This window comes from Fukomys damarensis, unplaced genomic scaffold (genome assembly GCF_012274545.1).
Source record: "Fukomys damarensis isolate Sample0158 unplaced genomic scaffold, DMR_v1.0_HiC HiC_scaffold_22, whole genome shotgun sequence".
NCBI lineage: Eukaryota > Metazoa > Chordata > Mammalia > Rodentia > Bathyergidae > Fukomys > Fukomys damarensis.
In genome coordinates this window covers 22,769,783-22,788,695 of record NW_022900934.1, presented here as the reverse complement: position 1 = coordinate 22,788,695, position 18,913 = coordinate 22,769,783, and the positions used below count along the sequence as shown (strand labels likewise).

General features: G+C 47.9%; 1 protein-coding gene across 27 annotated transcripts in view; it reads left to right on the top strand.

Moving 5' to 3' along the window:
- Epb41l1 (erythrocyte membrane protein band 4.1 like 1) overlaps window positions 1–17,194 on the top strand; it is a 129,757-nt gene extending 112,563 nt beyond the window's left edge. For 16 of the 27 annotated variants that reach the window (XM_019209926.2, XM_019209922.2, XM_019209923.2 and 13 more), the window contains 6 exons: window positions 996–1,079; window positions 5,259–5,345; window positions 6,122–6,205; window positions 8,354–8,434; window positions 8,692–8,808; window positions 13,827–17,194. In XM_019209926.2, coding sequence (XP_019065471.2) covers window positions 996–1,079; window positions 5,259–5,345; window positions 6,122–6,205; window positions 8,354–8,434; window positions 8,692–8,808; window positions 13,827–13,835 — 462 coding nt within the window. In that variant the 3' untranslated portion in view covers window positions 13,836–17,194. The remainder of the gene's footprint in view (window positions 1–995; window positions 1,080–5,258; window positions 5,346–6,121; window positions 6,206–8,353; window positions 8,435–8,691; window positions 8,809–13,826) is intronic. The other 11 variants (XM_010639995.2, XM_010639991.2, XM_033767005.1 and 8 more) reach the window with 4 other exon arrangements.
- Window positions 17,195–18,913: the final 1,719 nt, after the last annotated feature.

Genomic DNA, 18,913 nt, shown 5'->3' with positions numbered 1-18,913 from the left:
GGAGGGGGAGGGGAATAAGATTTAAATCAATAACATGGACAACTGTCATTTCTAGAATTTTCTGAGTTCTCATGAGCTGTGTTACCATGAGCAGGCTGCATTTCCTTTCTGCCCTGCTTTGTCTTAGTATCTTTTGTTTTGTTTTCATACAGAAAATGATAAACTAAAAATGACCTGAAATCTCACAAAACAATAAAGTCCACAGTTATAAAAATCAAATAGAACTAAATGAAATGTTTCTTATACTGCCTCCCAGAAAAAAATGTGTGCACCTTCCAGTGTAGATACCTACAGCTTTATATACTTAAAAATTTTACACCAATGATCATTCTGTTTTACACCTTTCCTTTGTTTTCTTAGTAAATATGTTGGAAATCACTCCCAATTGGCATTGTGCCCATTTTACTCTCTTTCTTTCTGTTTCAGTACTGGAGGTTAAACCCAGCTACATCCACAGCCTCCCCTCATCTTTTTTTATTATTTGAAGACAGAGTCTTGCTAAGTGGCTAAATCACATAGGCTAAGCTCAAATTTGTGATCTTCCTACCTCAGCCTCTGCATTCGTGCACGCATCGGCATGCCCAGCTCCCACCTTACTTTTCTTATTCTCACTTAGAAAGCAAGTCCTACTTTACTTCGCTATGGACTATGTGGTGGTTTTTGTCATTTGCAGGTTATCAGTGCTGAAAAAAAAAATCAGCGCTGCAGTGAACTTTCTTGTTCATATTTCTTGGTGAACTTTTCAAAGCTCATATCCAAAGGTTAAATTCCTATGGATTGCTAGATCAAAGGTTGTGTGCACGGAGATTTGGATAGAATTTGTCATATAAAACAGTTGAAATAAAATGAAGGGTGAGCCTGGGAGACACCTCTGTAGTTCTGTGTGGACCACCCTGAACATGCTCACTTGCACAGCCTGTTGCTCTAACTGCAAATGCCATGAGCTTGGGTGGCAGATGCCACGGGAGGTCCCTAACTGCTCCTCATCTGACCAGCAGGTTGACGGGAGTGCCCCCCTGGGGAAGGAGTTCATGACAACTACCCCCTCCATCACCACAGAGACCATCTCGACCACCATGGTAAGTGGAGCGCAGGAGGCTTCCTCCTCGGACCAGCCCCACTGCCCCCTAAAACAGCCACATAACAAAGGAATGTTGTCTGGCTGCTTCAGCAAGCCCTCTGCTGCCTTCACAACATCAGACATGAGACACACAGTCAAAGGTGTGCTGTCATCTGATACCTCATTTACCCCCAGACAAGGCATCAAACCAGTTTTTGCAACTGAATAACAGGAGGTAAAAACCCTGCATCTTTTGTATCTGGACCATCTCAGCCATGCAGAAACGGAGGGAGGATAGTATTATTTGATTCTTAGTGGCCATCATGAGATTCCACTGGCGAATCTCACCTCCACGCGGAAGATGAGCCTGCAAATCCTCCCTGGGGACCCACCCTCTTGGTGGCTGTGATTTCTCCCGTCTCAGGCCACTTCCTCACCACGGTCAGTAGATGGCGGTAGTGAACCAGAGTTGGACACAGAATGTCTTACTCCCCAAGGAACCTTGTGATTCAGCTATTTGCTGTCCGACGTGAAGGAAGATCCTCTGCCTCAGGTGTCCTTGTCTGTAAAATGGGAATAATCATCATTCGGCCTAGTTCACAGGGACTTTGATAATAAAATACAACAGAGAGCATTTGGCACACAGGTTATGGGGCCAGGCAGTATGCTAAGAACAATGAATGGATTATGAAGCTGAGGTGGATGGTCTTTTCTTCTACATCCTTTACTTTTAAGGAAACTAAAGCACAGAGAGGAAAAGTGACTTACTCAAAGTCACACGACCAGGGCTGGGGATTTAGCTCCGTGGTTCAGCTGCCTGCCCTGCAAGCACAAGGTCCCGAGTTCAATCTCTGGTACCAAACAAACAAACAACAAACAAAAACAAGGTCACACAACCAGTAAGTGGTAGTGCCAGGTTAACTCCAGGTGTTCTGATACCGGAAGCCCCACTTTTAATATCAGCTGTTCTAAAGATAGCAATCAATGCCTGATCCAGACTTATCTCAGGCTATTGAGAGTTCTTTTTAATTGATTTCTCTTGCCAATCCTCGACAAACATGAGAAGAGAATTCCACTAATTTAGACTCCTTAGGAGGTGGGTTTTGAATAAACAAATGTTTTAATAAGCTGAAACAAGTTACCAGCTTGCACATGTCTCCCTGGTCACATAGTTCTTCCTCTCCCCCAGCCCTTCACCATGGGGCATTGGCATCCTTGTAGGACTAAATTTAAATTTGTCCATGTGGTGAGCAGGCAGTAATATCACCCATCCATTCACCCATCCGTCCACTCATCCATCCATCCATCCATCCATCTGTTCCAGTAACACTGACGAGTCTCTACTGTCTGCCTGGTATGGGGATACAGAGTTGGAAAAAAAAAAAACACTGCCTGCCAGGATTTATTTCTTATCATTGTCATGAGCACCCGTACTGAGTCGTGTATTGTGCCACTTGTATGTAGGTCCTGGGTGCACAGTGGTGAACAAGGTCCAGCTCTCCCACTTCTTGGCTGGGTGACCTTGGGCGAGTCACCTGAACCTCTCCAAGCCTCAGTTTCTGCTTCCATAAAACAGAGCAGAGGCAGTAATACACATACTTCAAAGGGATCGAACTTAAAGTATCTGTGCAAAGCTCCGAGAGCAATGCCTAGCACATGGGAAGTGCTCTATCGATGTGAACTGCCACTGTTCCTTTCCTGCCCTCATGTAACAGTGTCATAAAGCTAGCCTGAGGACCCTTAGGAGGACAGTTACAGGTGCTGCCTCGGCCAGGAGGCGCTGGGGAAGTTGTCACCCAGGTGGGAACGGTTGAGCTGTGCCTGAAACACGGACTAACGGGTGTCCGCTGGAGAAGGCATCCTCGGCAGTGGGAAGCACAGGTATAAGGGCAGAAGCAGGAAGGAGCACGGTGTTTGGGGAGAGACAGGCGGTCAGCAAAGCCAGGTGTCAAGTGTGTGCAGGAGGAGCATGGGGACAAGAAGCAGGAAAGAAGGGCGGGCCCAGAGCTTCAGAGGCCTCCGGTGTCATGAATGAAGTTCAAGCTTCATTCTGGATACAAGGGGGAATCACATTTTTAAAGTAGGGGCGTGATGGTGTATGCTTCTGTGTCTTAGAGAGAAAAACAAGTTGTGTGAAGCATGGACCGAAGCAAACATCTCTTCCCTCCTCCTTCCTTCCCTCCTTCCTGCTTCTTCCCTCCCTTTGCTAAATGTTTATTGAACACCCTGAACGTGTGAAGTGCTTTGCCAGCCACTGTGATCCCAGCACTGAGAAGACAAAGCTTCCTGAGCTCTGGGGCCCATGCCAGACAAACATAAAGAGAAGGTGGGGAGGTAGGGTAGGGGCTGTCGTCCAGCCAGGGCAGGCCTGGGGTTCAGGAGGTCTGGAAGGATTAGGTTGTTGGTAGAAGACTCAGGTGACAGGAGGAAACACGGAATGGGGGTGCTGTTTTCTGGCCAGGGGTTCTTACAGCATGGTCCCTGGCACTGTGCTCTGCTTCAGACCTCTGGACTCAGAAATTTGGAGAGGCCCAGCGATAGGATCCGCCTCAAGTGACACCTGACACCTGGTATAAACAGAGAGCACTTCACGTATCAGTGGAGGAGGCAGCTGGTTCTATTTGAGATTTGGTGACTGTGAGATACATACGGGATATTTCTAGGAATAGGTCCTGGAGACAGTTGGTCCTAAAGGTCTAGGATTTGAGAAGATCTGGCTACAGGTAAAGGGGTAGGACACCTGGGCCTCTCCGTGACGCAGCAGAAGCCCTTGAGTGTCTGAGTGTGGCACGTGAGGGATTGTGTTGTCCAGAGAAAGAAGGGACTGGCTGAGGATACCTGAGGGGTGGGGAGGAGAAGTAGTACCTTTGCTTTAAACAACTTGTGTCCCACTTGGTGGCCTCTCCTTTCAGTGTGAAGGTGGAGGTGAAACTTGGCCCTGGGGAAAGGGAGCAGTGAGGGAGTAAGAGGTTTTATGGGAGAATGGCCCAAGTAACAGTAGGATTCCAAGGGGCGGGTGGCTGTTCTAGAAAAAGAAACACTGAGCCTGAAGTTGCCTTCACATTCTGGAATTCCAGGTGCCTCTGCCAAGTGACCAGGTCACCGACAGCCTCAGCAGGAACCATGTGAGGGAAAGCGGGAAAGAGGCAAGGGCTTTCTGTCCTTCCCTGTTCCTTGGCAGGCAGATGGAGGGCCGGCTCGGGTGCCATGCACGGATGAGGTCTGGAGTCAATTGGCTAAGGATTTGCAGAGTGGGCAGTGCTGGAGCCCTGAACTGACAAAGCTGAGCGCAAAGGTGGTGCAGAAGTAGTGGGCAGTGGAGAGCTGTGCCCTGGGTAGACATGGGGAACTAATTCAGGGACCCAGATGGGACCAGAAGGGCTGGCTCAAGAATGAGAATCTCAGGGGTAGAGCAGTGGTACAGAACACAAGTGCCTGTTGGACTTGGGGTCTGCCCGGTGTGATGTTAATTTCCGGCTCTACTACTGACTTGCTGGGGGACTTGAACAGACCATTTAACATGCTTCAGCACTCCTGTTCCTCATCTATAAAACAGGATATTAGAAGCAATTTCCTATAATTGTCACAGGATCAAATAAAATCATGGACATATTGTCCTTAAAATAATGTCTAGCACACAGCAAATACTCAGAAAACGCTAGTTATAATATTGTTCATGGTCAGCCTGTTGCCCCTATACCTACCCTACAGATTTTGGTTTGTGAAGCCCTTTCCCCTCTGTTATCTTCATGAGGTGTCTATAGGAGAGAGCAGGGATCCCTGGCTACAGATGAATCCATGGGAATGTGGGGAAGAAGTGGCTGTGCCCCAGGCCACGTGGCTAGAACGTGGCAGGGCCAGGACCAGAACCCAGATGTTCCAACTCCCTCATTAGTGCTTCTGGAGAGCAAAACCATGTCTTGTTCACCACAGTGCCCCCGATGCCAGGCACTCGGTATATGTTTGTTCAGTGAGTAACTGTGCCGAACGAGTGAGCGTGTGAGTGAGTGCACAGCTGCGTCTAAGAAGGAGCGGGCAGGGAGTGAACGGGAGGCTGAACTGGATGATGCCTTCAGTTCCCTGCTTCTGTGTTACCACCCAACCTTGTGGCTGTGAGAGCCACGTGGTCATGTGCTCCAGCCATCCTGGGGGCCTGCGCACGTCAGACCTGGCCCTCTGAGCACTATTGTTTCCCCAGGAGAACAGTCTCAAGTCCGGGAAGGGGGCAGCTGCCATGAGCCCAGGCCCACAGACGGTGGCCACGGAAATCCGTTCTCTTTCTCCGGTAAGTGGACAGGGTCAGCTCAGGCTAGGGGACTTGGAGCTGAGAACATGGGCATGGGCCCACATGTGGCCCACAGCAAGTATAGGTTGGGCTCAGAAAGCGCCCTTTTAAGTGCAGCACGAAGAAACAGGCACGTTTTCAGCTGTCCACAGGCTTCCTGGCCCAGTGTCTCCTCAGTTTTCCCTGTCATGTGTAAGCAGGACATAGGTAGTATGATGGTAGGTGGCCGTCACTCTGGGGTGCCTGTGATAGCTCTTTGGTATCCACCCTAGTTGCCATTGGGGAAGAGCGATGGACTGGGAGTCCAAGACTTGGATTCTGAGCCTGGCACTGTTGTGGCTGCCTTGCCCGAAACTCTGAGTCTGTCTGTGAGGTCTTTTCCAGTTCACTGATTCTCGAAGACTGTTGTTCGCATCGTCTAGCTCCGGAGAGAACATGCTCCTGGATGTGACAGGATGAGAGATTGGGAGGCCTACATCTCTACCTTGGATCTCTCTAGTCATTCCTTTAGGATTCCAGGATTCTAGAATGTTATTAGGCTCCTGAGCCTCAGGAATCTCAGGCTGTAGGAATCTCAGATTCCTACATTGAAAATTGTATGGGTCTGGGATCCTGAAGATTGGTATTCTTGAATTCTCAATGGTTCAAAGCATCTTGGCTACCAAATTTCATTTCCATGGGCCCCTGCTTGCCCCTGGGTTTCCCTGCCCTGCCCACGGCTATAGAGCCCAGTATCCTGACCTGATGCCCGGGGTGGGGGTGGTTATATTCTGCAGATCATCGGGAAAGATGTCCTCACCAGCACCTACGGCGCCACTGCGGAAACCCTCTCAACCTCTACCACCACCCATGTTACCAAAGTGAGTAGTAGCAGGCACCCCGGGCCCCAGTGGGCTGCAAGTGGGAAGGTCATTACCATGGCTTGGCTTTGGCTTCTCAGTCTGGCAGGTGAACAAAGGAGACCTGTGGCATCGCCAGTTTCTAGAGTGCTGTGTGCTTTGTCCCGTGCTGCTCTCGTCCTAAGCCTGAGCCCTGAACTAACAACACTGACAGCCAGGACGGGGGATGAGACCCTCTTTTTTGAAGTAATCACAAACCATGGCACGTGCACCTTACAGACATTAAGTGCTGGAGAAATTTAGAGGGTATGTTGTGCTGGAAGTTCCCAAAGAGTCATAAAGTATCTCCTGGAAAAAGTAGAATTTCATCAGGGCCCTGGAAGCCAGGTAGGACATCTGAGGGGGAAGACAGTGGCAGGCAAAGCAGAAGATGGAGCAGAAACTGTGCGTATTTCCTTCTTTGTTCACTGAACAAATGCTAGCGAGCAGCAACCTTATGCCAGCCTCTGTGCTCTGCAAGGCTGCTGGAGGCTGCATCAGTCAGGCGTGTTCGTGGGGAACAGGGAAGCAGTGGTGTAGAGCATGAAACTGGGAAGTTGGATTGAACTAGGGACAGAAGAAGCAGAATATGGAGGCAGAGAAAAGAGGTACCAGGACAGATTTGACCACGGAAGAGCTGAGGCTAAGGGAAATTGCAGAGCCAGGCAGGTTTTTAGCTGCACAGTGACCAAGTACAAATAGGCTTATGGAGAGGATGTTTGGTCCACCAGGAGATTCAGACATCTGGGAGAAAGGAGGGCGATAGAGCCTGAGAAGAAGTCAGGCCGAGGCCAGGCGTGGTGGTGCACACCTGTAATCCCAGCAGTCGGGAGGCCAGCCTGGGCTACGTAGTAAGTTTAAAGCCAGCCTGAAAGATATAGTGAGACCCTGTCTCACAGGGGTCTAGGTCAGGTGGGAGTTGGAGTAGGAGACGGAGGAAAAGCAAGAGGAAGGAGGCAGTCCTGAGGCTATCAGCTATGATACAGCCAGTGGGGACAAAGTGTTGGGAGAGACTGGCTGTGTGTCCATACCTCAGTGGTCAAGAGGAAGGTAGGAGAGGGCCCATCCAGGGCTGAAGGCCTTGGAGGAGCCAAGCCGAGCCCAGCTGTATACAGTGGAGGTCCTGCTGAGCCATTGCACGGAAAGTCTGGTTCGTGGCATTGGGTCTTTGTGCACAGAGACTCTGTCCCAGCCCCTGACTACTCCTGTGCAGGACTCGGCACTTTCTCAGCTAATCAGAAAGAACCTTCACACCAAAAGCATTAGTGAGCAATGCTGACTCTGTTGCAGGCTTTATGGGAAGGTCTTAGGTCACATAGCTTACAACGTACAGCTCAGAATGCTCTCCTTCCCAGAGTCCCTCTTGGCGCCACCACCAGGGTGCCCCTCTTTTTTTTGTCCACCCTTTCCTGACTCCAGCTACAACTTCCCTCAGCCACACTCTCCTTAAATATGTCAAACAGTGAGATCCTGCCCCATCTTTTACTTCTGAACTTTCTCCCAAATCCCAGCCCTTCAGAAAACAGTGGAGGTAATAAGTATCATCAATACAATCTTCTCTTGTAGTATTGTTCTAAGTCATTTGAGATAGAACCTTGTCACCATTCACATTTCATTCATGTGTTCATTCGACAGATCTGCATTCAGTACTTCCCTGGTCAGATTGGGCAAGCTGGTAGGGAGAAGGGGATGCAGACATCAGGAAATATAGGTCCTGCCCTCAGGAACAAACAGCGTGGTGAGGTGAGCAAGGCCGAGTACACACACACAAGTTCAGCACCAGGCAGCGGTCTGGGACTGTGAAGGATACAGATTCTGTGCTCAGGGAGCAGCAAGGCCGGATGGCCTTGAGGCACTGCTAGCCGAGATTAGGGAGTGAACATCTGAGCTGGACTTGGAACACGGATACGGGACAGTTGGGTAGTTGGGGGAACAGTGGCAGCCAGGCCAGATCTACTGTCTGAAGTTCCAAACCTAGAAAAGGCTTAGGAAGCCAGGAGGGAAGGGAACTGCTGCTTCTCCGCTTTCTCCGCACGAGATGCTTTGGGTAGGTCCCCTGTCAAACGTGCTGCCCCAGCAGACCAAAAGTAACCACCCTGTCCCTCCCTTTCCTTCTTACTCTTTCTGCAGACTGTGAAGGGAGGGTTTTCTGAGACGAGGATCGAGAAGCGAATCATCATTACTGGGGATGAAGATGTCGATCAAGACCAGGTATGGGGATGATCCATGAACCCCTGGGCAGAGATGTTTGCTTCTTCCTGACTGTTCAGATTAGGATCCCCCAAGCAAACAGCATTGACTGGGAGCCAGAAGAGGCCAGATCTGAGTCCTAGTCTTTCCCTCTAACCAGATGATTTTTGCTGTCCTGGGCCTGTTTCCCAAGATGTGCACCAAAGGGTTTGTGTCCTCCAGTTTCTCTCATATTCTCTGTCCCATGGTGACTCATTTTGCTTTGTTCTATCCACCAGGCCCTGGCTTTGGCCATCAAGGAAGCTAAACTGCAGCACCCTGACATGCTGGTAACCAAAGCTGTGGTATACAGAGAAACAGATCCATCCCCGGAGGAGAGAGACAAGAAGCCACAGGTAAGGCTCCAAAGCTCAGCAGGAAGGAAGAAGCAGCAGCAAGATCCTCAAAGGATCACTTCTACCTGATAATCCAAGTGGCTTATACATGGTACAGCTTCAACTCTGTCACCTGCCTGGTGTGCAGCTAGCTCAAAGGTGAGGCAGCTCCCGCATGCAAGTCAGAGGGAAGAGGGGAAGGAAGACTACTTTCCTGTTTTCTTTGAGGTTTCAGGCCTCAGACCCAGAAGAGTGAATCCAGAAGCTGAAGCAAAAGGGGGCAGAAACTTGATAATTGGGGTCGAGGAGGACAGGTGGAGGCACACACATGACCTCATTGGCCAAACAAAAACAAAAAAGGCAAGTTCTTATTGACACAGATTTGTGCACTTTACACATATTATTCTACAATGAAAACAAGTTCCTTCCTCAAAGACCCCAGAAATAATATCTGATCTCTAGTACTCTGGGAGGCTAAGGCAGGTGGATCACAAGTTCAAGCCCATCCCGGGGAGTTTAGTAGTCACTTAGTGAGATCCTGTCTCAAAATTAAAAATAAAAAAGAGCTGAGGATGCAGCTCAGTGCAGAGGCCCTGGGTTTGATTCCCAGTACTGCCAAAACAACAAAACTGGTCTCCATTGGGACTTTGCCTTCAATAAATTAAATTGATCTTTTCTAGAAAGACATGCAAATGTTTCTTTCTCTTCCTTTGATTGCTGTCTCCTTAATGTTAGAAGAAAAAGTGCTGAAATATTTTCCTGTTGCTTTGAAAGACTGATGACCCATGGTATAGACCAGTCCTGTCCTGTAGGACTTTCTGCACTGCAGGAAATATTCTTTTTGTGCTATCCAATGTGATAGCTGGAATAAGCCATATTTGAAATTGGCTAGTCCATAATGAGATGTACTTTAAGGGTGAAATACATGCAAGATTTTTGAAGATTGAATGTGAACATAAAAGAATATAAATAGGTGGGTGTGCTTGTGCACCTCTGTACCCCCAGCTGTTTGGGAGGCTGAGGCAGGACGATCACAAGCTAGAAGCCAGCTTGGGCAACTTAGCAGTACCTCATCTCAAAATAAATGAAAATCAGTGGGGATTTAGCTCCATGTCCCCAGTCTATACATAACAAAAAAGGATGTAGACTATCTCAATAATTTTTAATACTGATGACATGTTGAGATGATAATAGATATAGTGGGCTAAGCTTTCTCACACACACACACACACACACACACACACACACACACACACACACTGTTCCTATTGGTCAGCAATGATCTAGAAGCTAAGTTGGTCAAGGCTAAGGCTTTTCTGTCAGCCCTACTCATACTTTGATGCAAGTTATTGTCACTCCTGTCTCCTCAGTAATCTACTTGTTCTTGCTTTCTCACATCCACCAAATCTCAGCATGGTAGAAGGTGATCACGGGCCAAGCTGAGGTAGAGCTTGCTGCACCACCTAGGGAAGCTCATACAGGTACATAAATGCTGCTTTTGCTAAAATGCACAGAATCATCTCTTGGACCTATAGATGCCTTGGGGTAACTAAAAGTGGAATAAAGCCTTGGATTCCTGTATTCAATAAAATACTAGAAAAAAATACTAAAGAACTTTCACCATAGTCTGATTTGGAAAAGCTGGGCTGGAATCATTGCTCGGAACCATTTGTTTATCCTTTGGTCCTCAGGGAGTCCCTGTGTGACCAGATACAGGAGTCACTAATTCTAAGCGCTCTGTACTGGGAGTGCAGGGACGTGGCTCTACCGCCATCCCACGGGTGTGCGTGCACCAGTTACCCCCTCGTGGGAACTCAGCTGCCTCACTTTCCAGGGGGTGTCTGTCGTGTGTTTCTCGTCTCTTCTTTTCTTTCTCGGCCTTCCTCAGCCTTCCCTGGACATTCACAGCCAGGTCCTACCTTCCTGTTTCCCTGGGCTTGGAAGCTTTCGGCCCAGCCTTCCCACCCAGCCTGCCCCCACGGCCTTGCAGGTTTTCAAGTCCTCCTCTTAGCCCCTCTGCTGTCTCATTCCCTCCTCCTCAGTTCTTTCTTTGACGCCATTGCCCCTACACCCTACCACATACCCCTCTCCCTTCTGGATCACCCTGGAGAAGCAGCAGTCTCTCCCTTGCCTTTTCCACCCACGTGCTTTACCATGAGTTACTGGCATGTAGGAGCCACCTCTGACTAGTTCTAGGGAGAAATCATCTTTGAATTAGAAAACTCCTTCTTAAGATGCTTAAAAAACACTGGCTTTGCAGATACGTGCAAGTCGGCATCCCACAGAAGAGCTCCATGGTGCTGCACACGGAATTCCAGTTTCAACCCCTGCTCTTTCTTAGCTGTATGATCTTGAGCAAGTTATTTAACATGGTCAGGAAGTGTTTCTTAATTCTCCAAATGGCAGTGATGGCCAGAGTAACAACCACTGCCACTGTTTTTGGGGTGCTCATTCTGTGCCAGACACCAGGCAATGCACTTGACATAAGTACGGTTATCTGCTCATTTGTTTTGCAAATAAAGAAACAAGGCTCAGAGACAGTAAGTGGCTTTTTCATAATCATAAAGCTATGATCATGATGGATTGATTAGAGGTCAAACCTAACTTGTTAATTCCAGAGGCACCTAATGACTTAACTGCCTTACCATACTGACTACCCCATAGGGCTGGCAGATCATGCATATATATACCTGGCACATAGAATGTGCTCGGTAATAGTTCAGTGTGAATATCATTACCATGAACTCAAAGTAGGCCAACAAATACTGCATGGAGGGACTCTGCTGTTATAAACTGAGAAAAATAAATTATACTACAGTATTGTTTAGATCCCTCTGGTGCCTCTGAAGTGTCTATGGTCTTGTGGAGATATCTCACCTACCCAGAAGTCTAATTACACAGATTTACAGGCAGCCACCAATATCAATGAACAAACTTAATGTGTGTCCTGGCAATGTAATGAGAAAAAATACCCAGTTATGATGTAGAGGAAAGCCTGGTGTGGTGGCATGCCTGTAATCCTAGCACTGGGGAGGCTGAGGCAGGAGGATCGCTGTGAGTTCGAGACCAGCCTGGGCTACATAGTGAGTTCCAGGTCAGTCTCAACTACATAATGAGACCCTGTCTCAAAAAACAAAAAAAACCAAAACAAACAAACAAAAAAGATGTAGCAGAGTTGAGTAGAAAAAAGTACACCCAGGCTAACCCTCTCTCAAAACAAAAAAAACCAAAACAAACAAACAAAAAAGATGTAGCAGAGTTGAGTAGAAAAAAGTACACCCAGGCTTTGGAGCCAAGAATACCTGCATAAGTGTGTGGCCGAAGGAACTTCCCTCAGCCTCAGTTTCCCCATTAGTAAAATGGTGTTTTCCTATAAATTGGAGTTCCATAATAATTGAATAACATCTGGGATATAAAGGCATGGTGTCCTGCACGGAGAAGAGGCTTAGCAGGGTACAGCTGCTTCTTTGTCCCTCTGAGGTTTTGCTGTATTTAAGGACAGTGGGAGCCCTGAGTAAGTCCGACTGTAGACTTCACCACTAGCCTGGTGTCCAAGGTCCTTTCTACAAAAGTATCCATCTTGCTGCTCTTTCTGTTCTCTTCTATCCCTAAGTCCTCCAGAAATATCTGTCCCTGCTCCAGTTGGTTCTTGGCCTTCTTAAACATCTTTCCCCTTTAAGTTCTTGCCATGAGTGTGGAAAACATGCCCATCTCACACAGAGCCTTTTTCTCCTCTCCTGCAACCTCTCAGGCCACACATGTAGTTTTTGTTCCATCTTCACCTCCAGGCTGCCTCCTACAGAGAGGTCTTGTCACCCAAACACTGACAGCAAGAGGGTACTCGTTCAGCGTTCTAGAGCTTTCTTAATTTCCAACTTGGAACTTCCTGGGGGGAGACTGACCTGTTGCAAACAGGAACTTTGGATTGTAGTGTTGGTTCTGCCACCTTGCTAAATCATTGAACCCTCTGGGATTCAGCTTTTGCATCTGTCAGATAAGCCGAGAAGGGTCCCTTTTTCAACACCCTCATTAGTAACTTGACCATATGTGAGTGGCAAGAGGCAAAAATGATATTCCATGTGCTAAACGTTTTTGAGTAGTTGTCATGTTCCAGGCACAGTGCTGGTGCCGAAATGACATTGATAGGAAAAGGTAGCACTTGCCCTTCGGGGAATCAGGACAAGGGCTACAGTTAAAGTAACAGCAGCAATAGTAGTAATAACATTCGGGGGCTGGAGATTTAGCTCAGTGGCACCATGCCTGCCTGGCAAGTGCAAGATCCTGAGTTCAATTCTTGGTACGGGGGGGAGGGGCAGGGTGAGGGGAGGCGTTCATTCAGCACTTACCGGGCACTAGGCCCTTGCTGTGATTCCTCACTTAACTGTGTAAGGCAGAACCCATTTGGCAGAGGAAGCAGTTGGAGCTTAGACAGGTTAAGAAGCTCATCTACAGTTACAGAGCTAGCAGGCCGGGGAGTGAGATTTGAACTCAGAGAATCTGATTGCAGAGTCCATACCATTAAACGCTGAGTTTGGAAGTTAAACTTGAAAATCCAGGCTCTGCTTCCTTACTTTAAACACTGCTCTCTAGGGTTTAATCTCCAAACTACAGTAGACCCTGGGGGAACAGAAAGGAGAAAGAAGTGAAGACAGAAACGCCTGCAAGAATGACTACACATTTTATAGAACTGAGAAAAAGACAGGGAGAAAAAGGGAAATGATTGTGACCTTCAGTTCTCATCAGTAAAGGCCATTTTAACACAATTTCAGGCCGAGGTAAAAGACACCACTTCCCTGGAAACAAGCAAACACACTAGGGCTTTGCAGTAGGGGGACATGGGTCAGTTCTCAGCTGCCACACACCAAGCTGTGTGGCTGTGGACAAGTCACTGACTCTCTGAGTCACAATAAAGTTCATATAATAAAAGGTAGGTAAAAGAGTTTCTTGCTGTATACTGAAATGTGGGTGACAAAAGTTACTAATTGCTCTTTTTCTCCCCCTGCCTGTACACCCCCTTCCCCACTGCCTCTGGCCTCCAGGAATCCTGACCTCCGTGAAGAGATGCTGGCATGTCTGGTCCAACCCAAGCCAGAGAACCATTAAGAAGGGGCCTTCATTCTGGATTCTCCAATGCCAACACTGATGTCCCAGCTGCATCGTACTGTCATTCACAAGAGACTGGGAAGGGAAAAGCATATATACATAGATATATATAGATATAGATATATATACAGGAAACACCGCGTTCTGCACTGCTGCTGGGGCTGGCGGAGCAGTTGGCCAACAGCAACAACCCACCTCTGCAATAGCCCACATTTCCTTTGCAGAAAAATCGAAGAATTGGTGAGACTTTTCGGGGGAGAAAAAAAATGATAACGACCACGATTCCTTGTTCCTCCCTTTGCCCTGCAAACCATAAAAGCAAGCCAGACCACGATGATTGTAGAAGCACCACTCAGCCCTGGTTGCACCCGGGCCAGTTAGTGGCTGAGCTTTCCATTGATCTTCTGTTGCCCCTTGAATGCAAAGGAAAAGGGTGGTGCAGCCAAGCAAGAGAAGTTGCAGCAGCAAGACATGCACAGTCAACCATTTTCTGAGAAAGAAAGAAAAAAAATCTCCCACTTGGAGGAGGAGGAACACTGGATTATTATTTTCTGGGTCTTGACACTGGGCTGCAAAATCCACCTTCTTTTCTTCTACCCTCCCTCGCCCTCAACTCTCGCGTGTCTTGTCATTTTCTGTCCCAGCTCCCTTCCCTGTGCACACACCTTCCCCTCTGTGTTCTGGTCCTGCTGAGGGCCACTGCAGATGACTCTTTGAACTGAGAAAAAGAAAAGAAAGCAGGAATAGAAAATAAAGCCACAGGAAGGGAAGTAGACATTGTATGTTTCTGGTTTCTCATGACGAAGGTGCAGCTCATAGGGGATTTGTATGGATGTGCTTTTAAGTTACGTATATTACATATAACAGGAAACAAATATTAAAATAAACAGTGCTGGTAAGTATGAAGCTGACATTTAAAAATTATAATTATCAGACTGTGATTGATGTATCCCAAGGTTCCTAGATCTTGCTGAACTGGCCCAGCTGAGGAGACCTGAACTCTGGGTGTGGCTGGCTCCCAGTAGGGGCTGACAGGTTCAGTGTAGTAATACTGTGTGTGGTGTTTGTAATTGGGTGGTTGGCGGGGAGAGTGGGGCCCCTCCAGCGGAGGCAGGGGTTCGGCAAGAGGGAGAAACACAGATACGGTCCTGAACATGCTGACCCAAAATGCCTTCTCCCCAGCAGTAGCAGCCGGGCCTGGTCTGTGCCCAAGACATGGAGTCTGGAGTCAGGACTCTGCTGCTGAGACCCCACAGGAGAGGTCCCTTTGCTCAGTCCTCCTACCTCCCTAAGGGGCTTACCTTGGTTTTCAATTTTCTCTTTCTTTGTTGTGTTTTCTTATTTTATCTTTTTGCCATGTCTTGCCCTTCCCTGACCATACAGAGCTCCATCCCTAAAGGGAGGTGGTGCCCTGGCCAAGGTAGAAGATAGTGGCTTTAACCTGGCTCTTTGAAAATGCCCAGCTCAATCCTCTCTTCCTCCTCTTCCATATTCTGAATCAGTCCCTTCTTTCTCCGCCAAAAAGGCCATGAACCCAGGGCAGCCCCTCACAGATCAAAATTGCATTTCCAAACCCCGTACCTACCCCAGGACAATAGAGGGGGAAGACAGTGTTGCCCAAAGACCCTGTCTTTGTAACAGACCCTGGCTTGGGAGACCTCCCCTTCAGTCAGCCTCTGAGCTTGCAGCCTGTGTTCTCGGAGTCCCCAAAATTGCTCCAAGACCACAGGAGCCCTTGGAGAAAACTTGTCACATGCTCGGTATTGCCCTCTGGCACATGTGGGCTCCCTCAGACTTGCCACAAGCCACTTCCTTGAGCTCAGGAGTGTCCCTTACTGAGGGAAAATGTCCCATAGTGCTTTAGTTTTTCAGCCTGCTTTCACTTCCCAGTTGATAAATTTATTCAAGAAATATTTATTGAGTAAGCACTCATGCCAGGCACTGTTCTCAGGCTGAAGAAGAAAGTGTGAAGGGGGAGGAGGGACCCAGGAAGCCACGTGGCCAGCCTTATAGTCCCAACCGTGGCTGGCACACCTGACAGCATTTCCCTTTCCCTCCAACTTGTTGGCTATTGCCCAGGGAAGTCCCCCAAAGGGCCCAGGCCAGATGCACCCCTTGGCTTGTTTATCAGTCACCCTGTGACATTTAGCTACTGAGCTGGTGCTGGTCTAAAGCAGGGCAGGAAACTAAAATAGCTTCTGTCTCTGCGGGCACATGGGAAACAGTGAGGCTGTCAGATGACAAAGTCAGCCACGTCCCCTCAGTGCAGGCCCGTGAGTGCAGCAGCATACTTTCCCAGCACCAGGTTCTTTGTGCAGTCCTGGTGGAGAAGCCACAGAACCTCCTTCCTGCCCTTTTCAACCAGAGACCTCCCACTTTTTCTGGGCCAGGAGCTGGAGTGGCTCCACCTCCTCTGGACTACTGGGAATTCAGCTCAGGTCTTCCTATCTTTGCAGGCACCAGGTGTCCTGAGCGTAGTGGACACACCTCAGAGGGAGACTGTTTTGGGGTTTGCACCTGCTGACAGGGCAGGGTTGAAGTGACCAAGCTTAGCTTGTAGGCCACCAGAGTCTGGGGAGGCCCCGTCCCATGGATGCTCTGACCCTCCTGCCATGGAGAGGCAGGCAGCACCACCAGGGAGGAGGGGACTTCGAGGCTGAAATCTAGGGCACTGTTTCCTCCCCATCCTCCTCTCCACAGAGAATAGAACTGTTTGTCTCATCTGTCTTCAACCTATTTTCCTTTTTGCCACTTTCTCATCCTCTGTGTGCCACCTCCCCATCCAAGAGGCCAGGAGGTAGAGTGGGAAGAGTCTGAGAGAGCAGTCAGGATTCTGAGTGACCATCCTGGCTCGGCCCCTAGCTCACCATGTGACACTGGGCCAGCCTCATTCCTCTTTGGAGCCTCAGTTTCCCCACTTGCGATATGAGTGGTGTAAACTAAAAGCTCTCCAGGGGTTTTTTCCACTCTGTCATCTTACAGACCTTTATTTGTTCTCATTTTGCTTTTTCTGGATCTTTTCCATCTGAGAGTACAGGAAGTGCCAAGACCTGTTTCTGTTTTTGAATCCTGCAAGCACATTCCAAGACTGGCCTGAAATTGCATGAGCGACATCACTCTAATTTTGTTCAAAAGCACCTTACCAACCAACTGCACTGCTGTCCTGGTCCTTTTTATTCACACCCCTTTCTCCTCTCTTGTCCCCACGCTCCCCCCGACCTCAGTGCTCTGTGCTGTATGCGTGTGCTCTCTGTTCTTGTATACTCAATAAAAGTGAAATAAATGTGTTTGATGCTGAACTAGACTTATCTGGCTTCCTCTCTCCCCCTCTGTCTCTGGCTGCTGGTACAAGTTGGTATTGCGGGACAGGCTGACACTCAAGTGGAGACATCCCAACTCAGAACACAGCTCTGGAGCTCCCAGTGTGGCCCAGGCCTTGCCTTAGGCTCTATTGATTTATCTTCCTTTAAATTGACTCACTTTAAGAAAAACTTATTTGAAAAGGAAACTATATTGCTTTCATATGTGAAAACTTTGTGGTATATGCCAAAAAGGTCTTCACAAAAATAAACGCAACAATATTAAAATCAATAGGACCATAATCTATGTAAAACCTAAATTCATCCTTTGGATTACCTGAGGTACATATACCACACTTTTCATTTTATTGTGTTTTGTTGTGTTTTGAGGCAGAGTCTTGCTTTGTAGCACAGGCTGCCCTTGAACTATGTAGCCCAGGCTGGCCTCAAATTTGAGGCAATTCTGCCTCAATCCCCTGAGGGCTGAGATTACAGGTGTGTACCACCACACCAGGTTTAGTTTTATTCTATCAAATGACTCACCCTAAGATATCTTACTGGATTGCCCAAAATCTCACAGAGTGTCTTTCTTCATATACACGTATTTATTCAGAGTTGAAGTCAATTTGTGCATACCATTCTAAATACTTCCGAAAACATATCCCCAGAATTTTCCTATACTTTCAAATACTAAGGATTATTTCTCTTCTTTGTAAAGGTGTTTCATGAAATGATACAAAAGGCTATGCAGTGAAAAATAATTCTTCGGCCTTCTCTAGGTTCCTGTTCATCACAATTGCTGCTGTGAGCTTTGTAGATGTTATTTTAAGCTTTCTCTGTAGTTTTCCCTTAACCTGTCATTCTTAGAATTCTGGACTAGGACTTGGCTTACAAACATCAATTCTTTAGACAGCTTCTCACGACCTCACATCTTCCTAGATCTGTACTTCTGTCTCACATAAATACAGAGCTAGCCTCTTAGAAATAACCTGAGGCTTGTTCCTCTAGATTAGTGGGGTTTTTGTTTGTTTTGTTTTGTTTTTGTTTTGAGACAGGGTCTCCATATGCGGTTCAGGCTGGCCTCGAACTCGCCATCTAGTCCTGGGCTGGTCTTGAACTTGCTTCGATCCTCCTGCCTCAGCCTCCCAGGGGTTACAGGCATGCACCACCACACCGGGCCAGATTGGTGTTTTTGATCTGGGGTGATAAAAGGAATGATTTTGCCCTGACCCCACCATGTCTAGAGATATTTTTGGTTGTCACAATAGAGGAGTGCTACCAACCTCTAGAAATGAGAGCCCAGAAATGCTAAGTATCCTACAATGTACAGGACAGCTGTCAGTTGCAAAGAATTCTCTTATCCCAATGTCAGCAGTGCCAATATTGAGAAACCCTATTATGTACAGACATGCCTTGTCCATCGCCTACAGCTCCCATGTCCAGTGTACACCGCCCTGGGGTTGCTGAGAAGACAGCAAGCCCCGTGGAAGAAGGAACTCTGAGAGCAGACCATAGAGCTCAGTACCTAAGTCTGCGAATGGGGAGTGGCAGGGAGAGAGATGAGCTTTATGCAGGAAGTGAAACAAGACAAGACAGGGTGAAATAGATGTGCGTGATTGTGGAGGTTGCCTCTGGTTAATCTTGCAGCAGCTCACTGTGATTAACCATGACTGCAGGGGCCAGCCTAGTTTGCAACCTCCTAAGAGATGGATTTTGACTGAGAC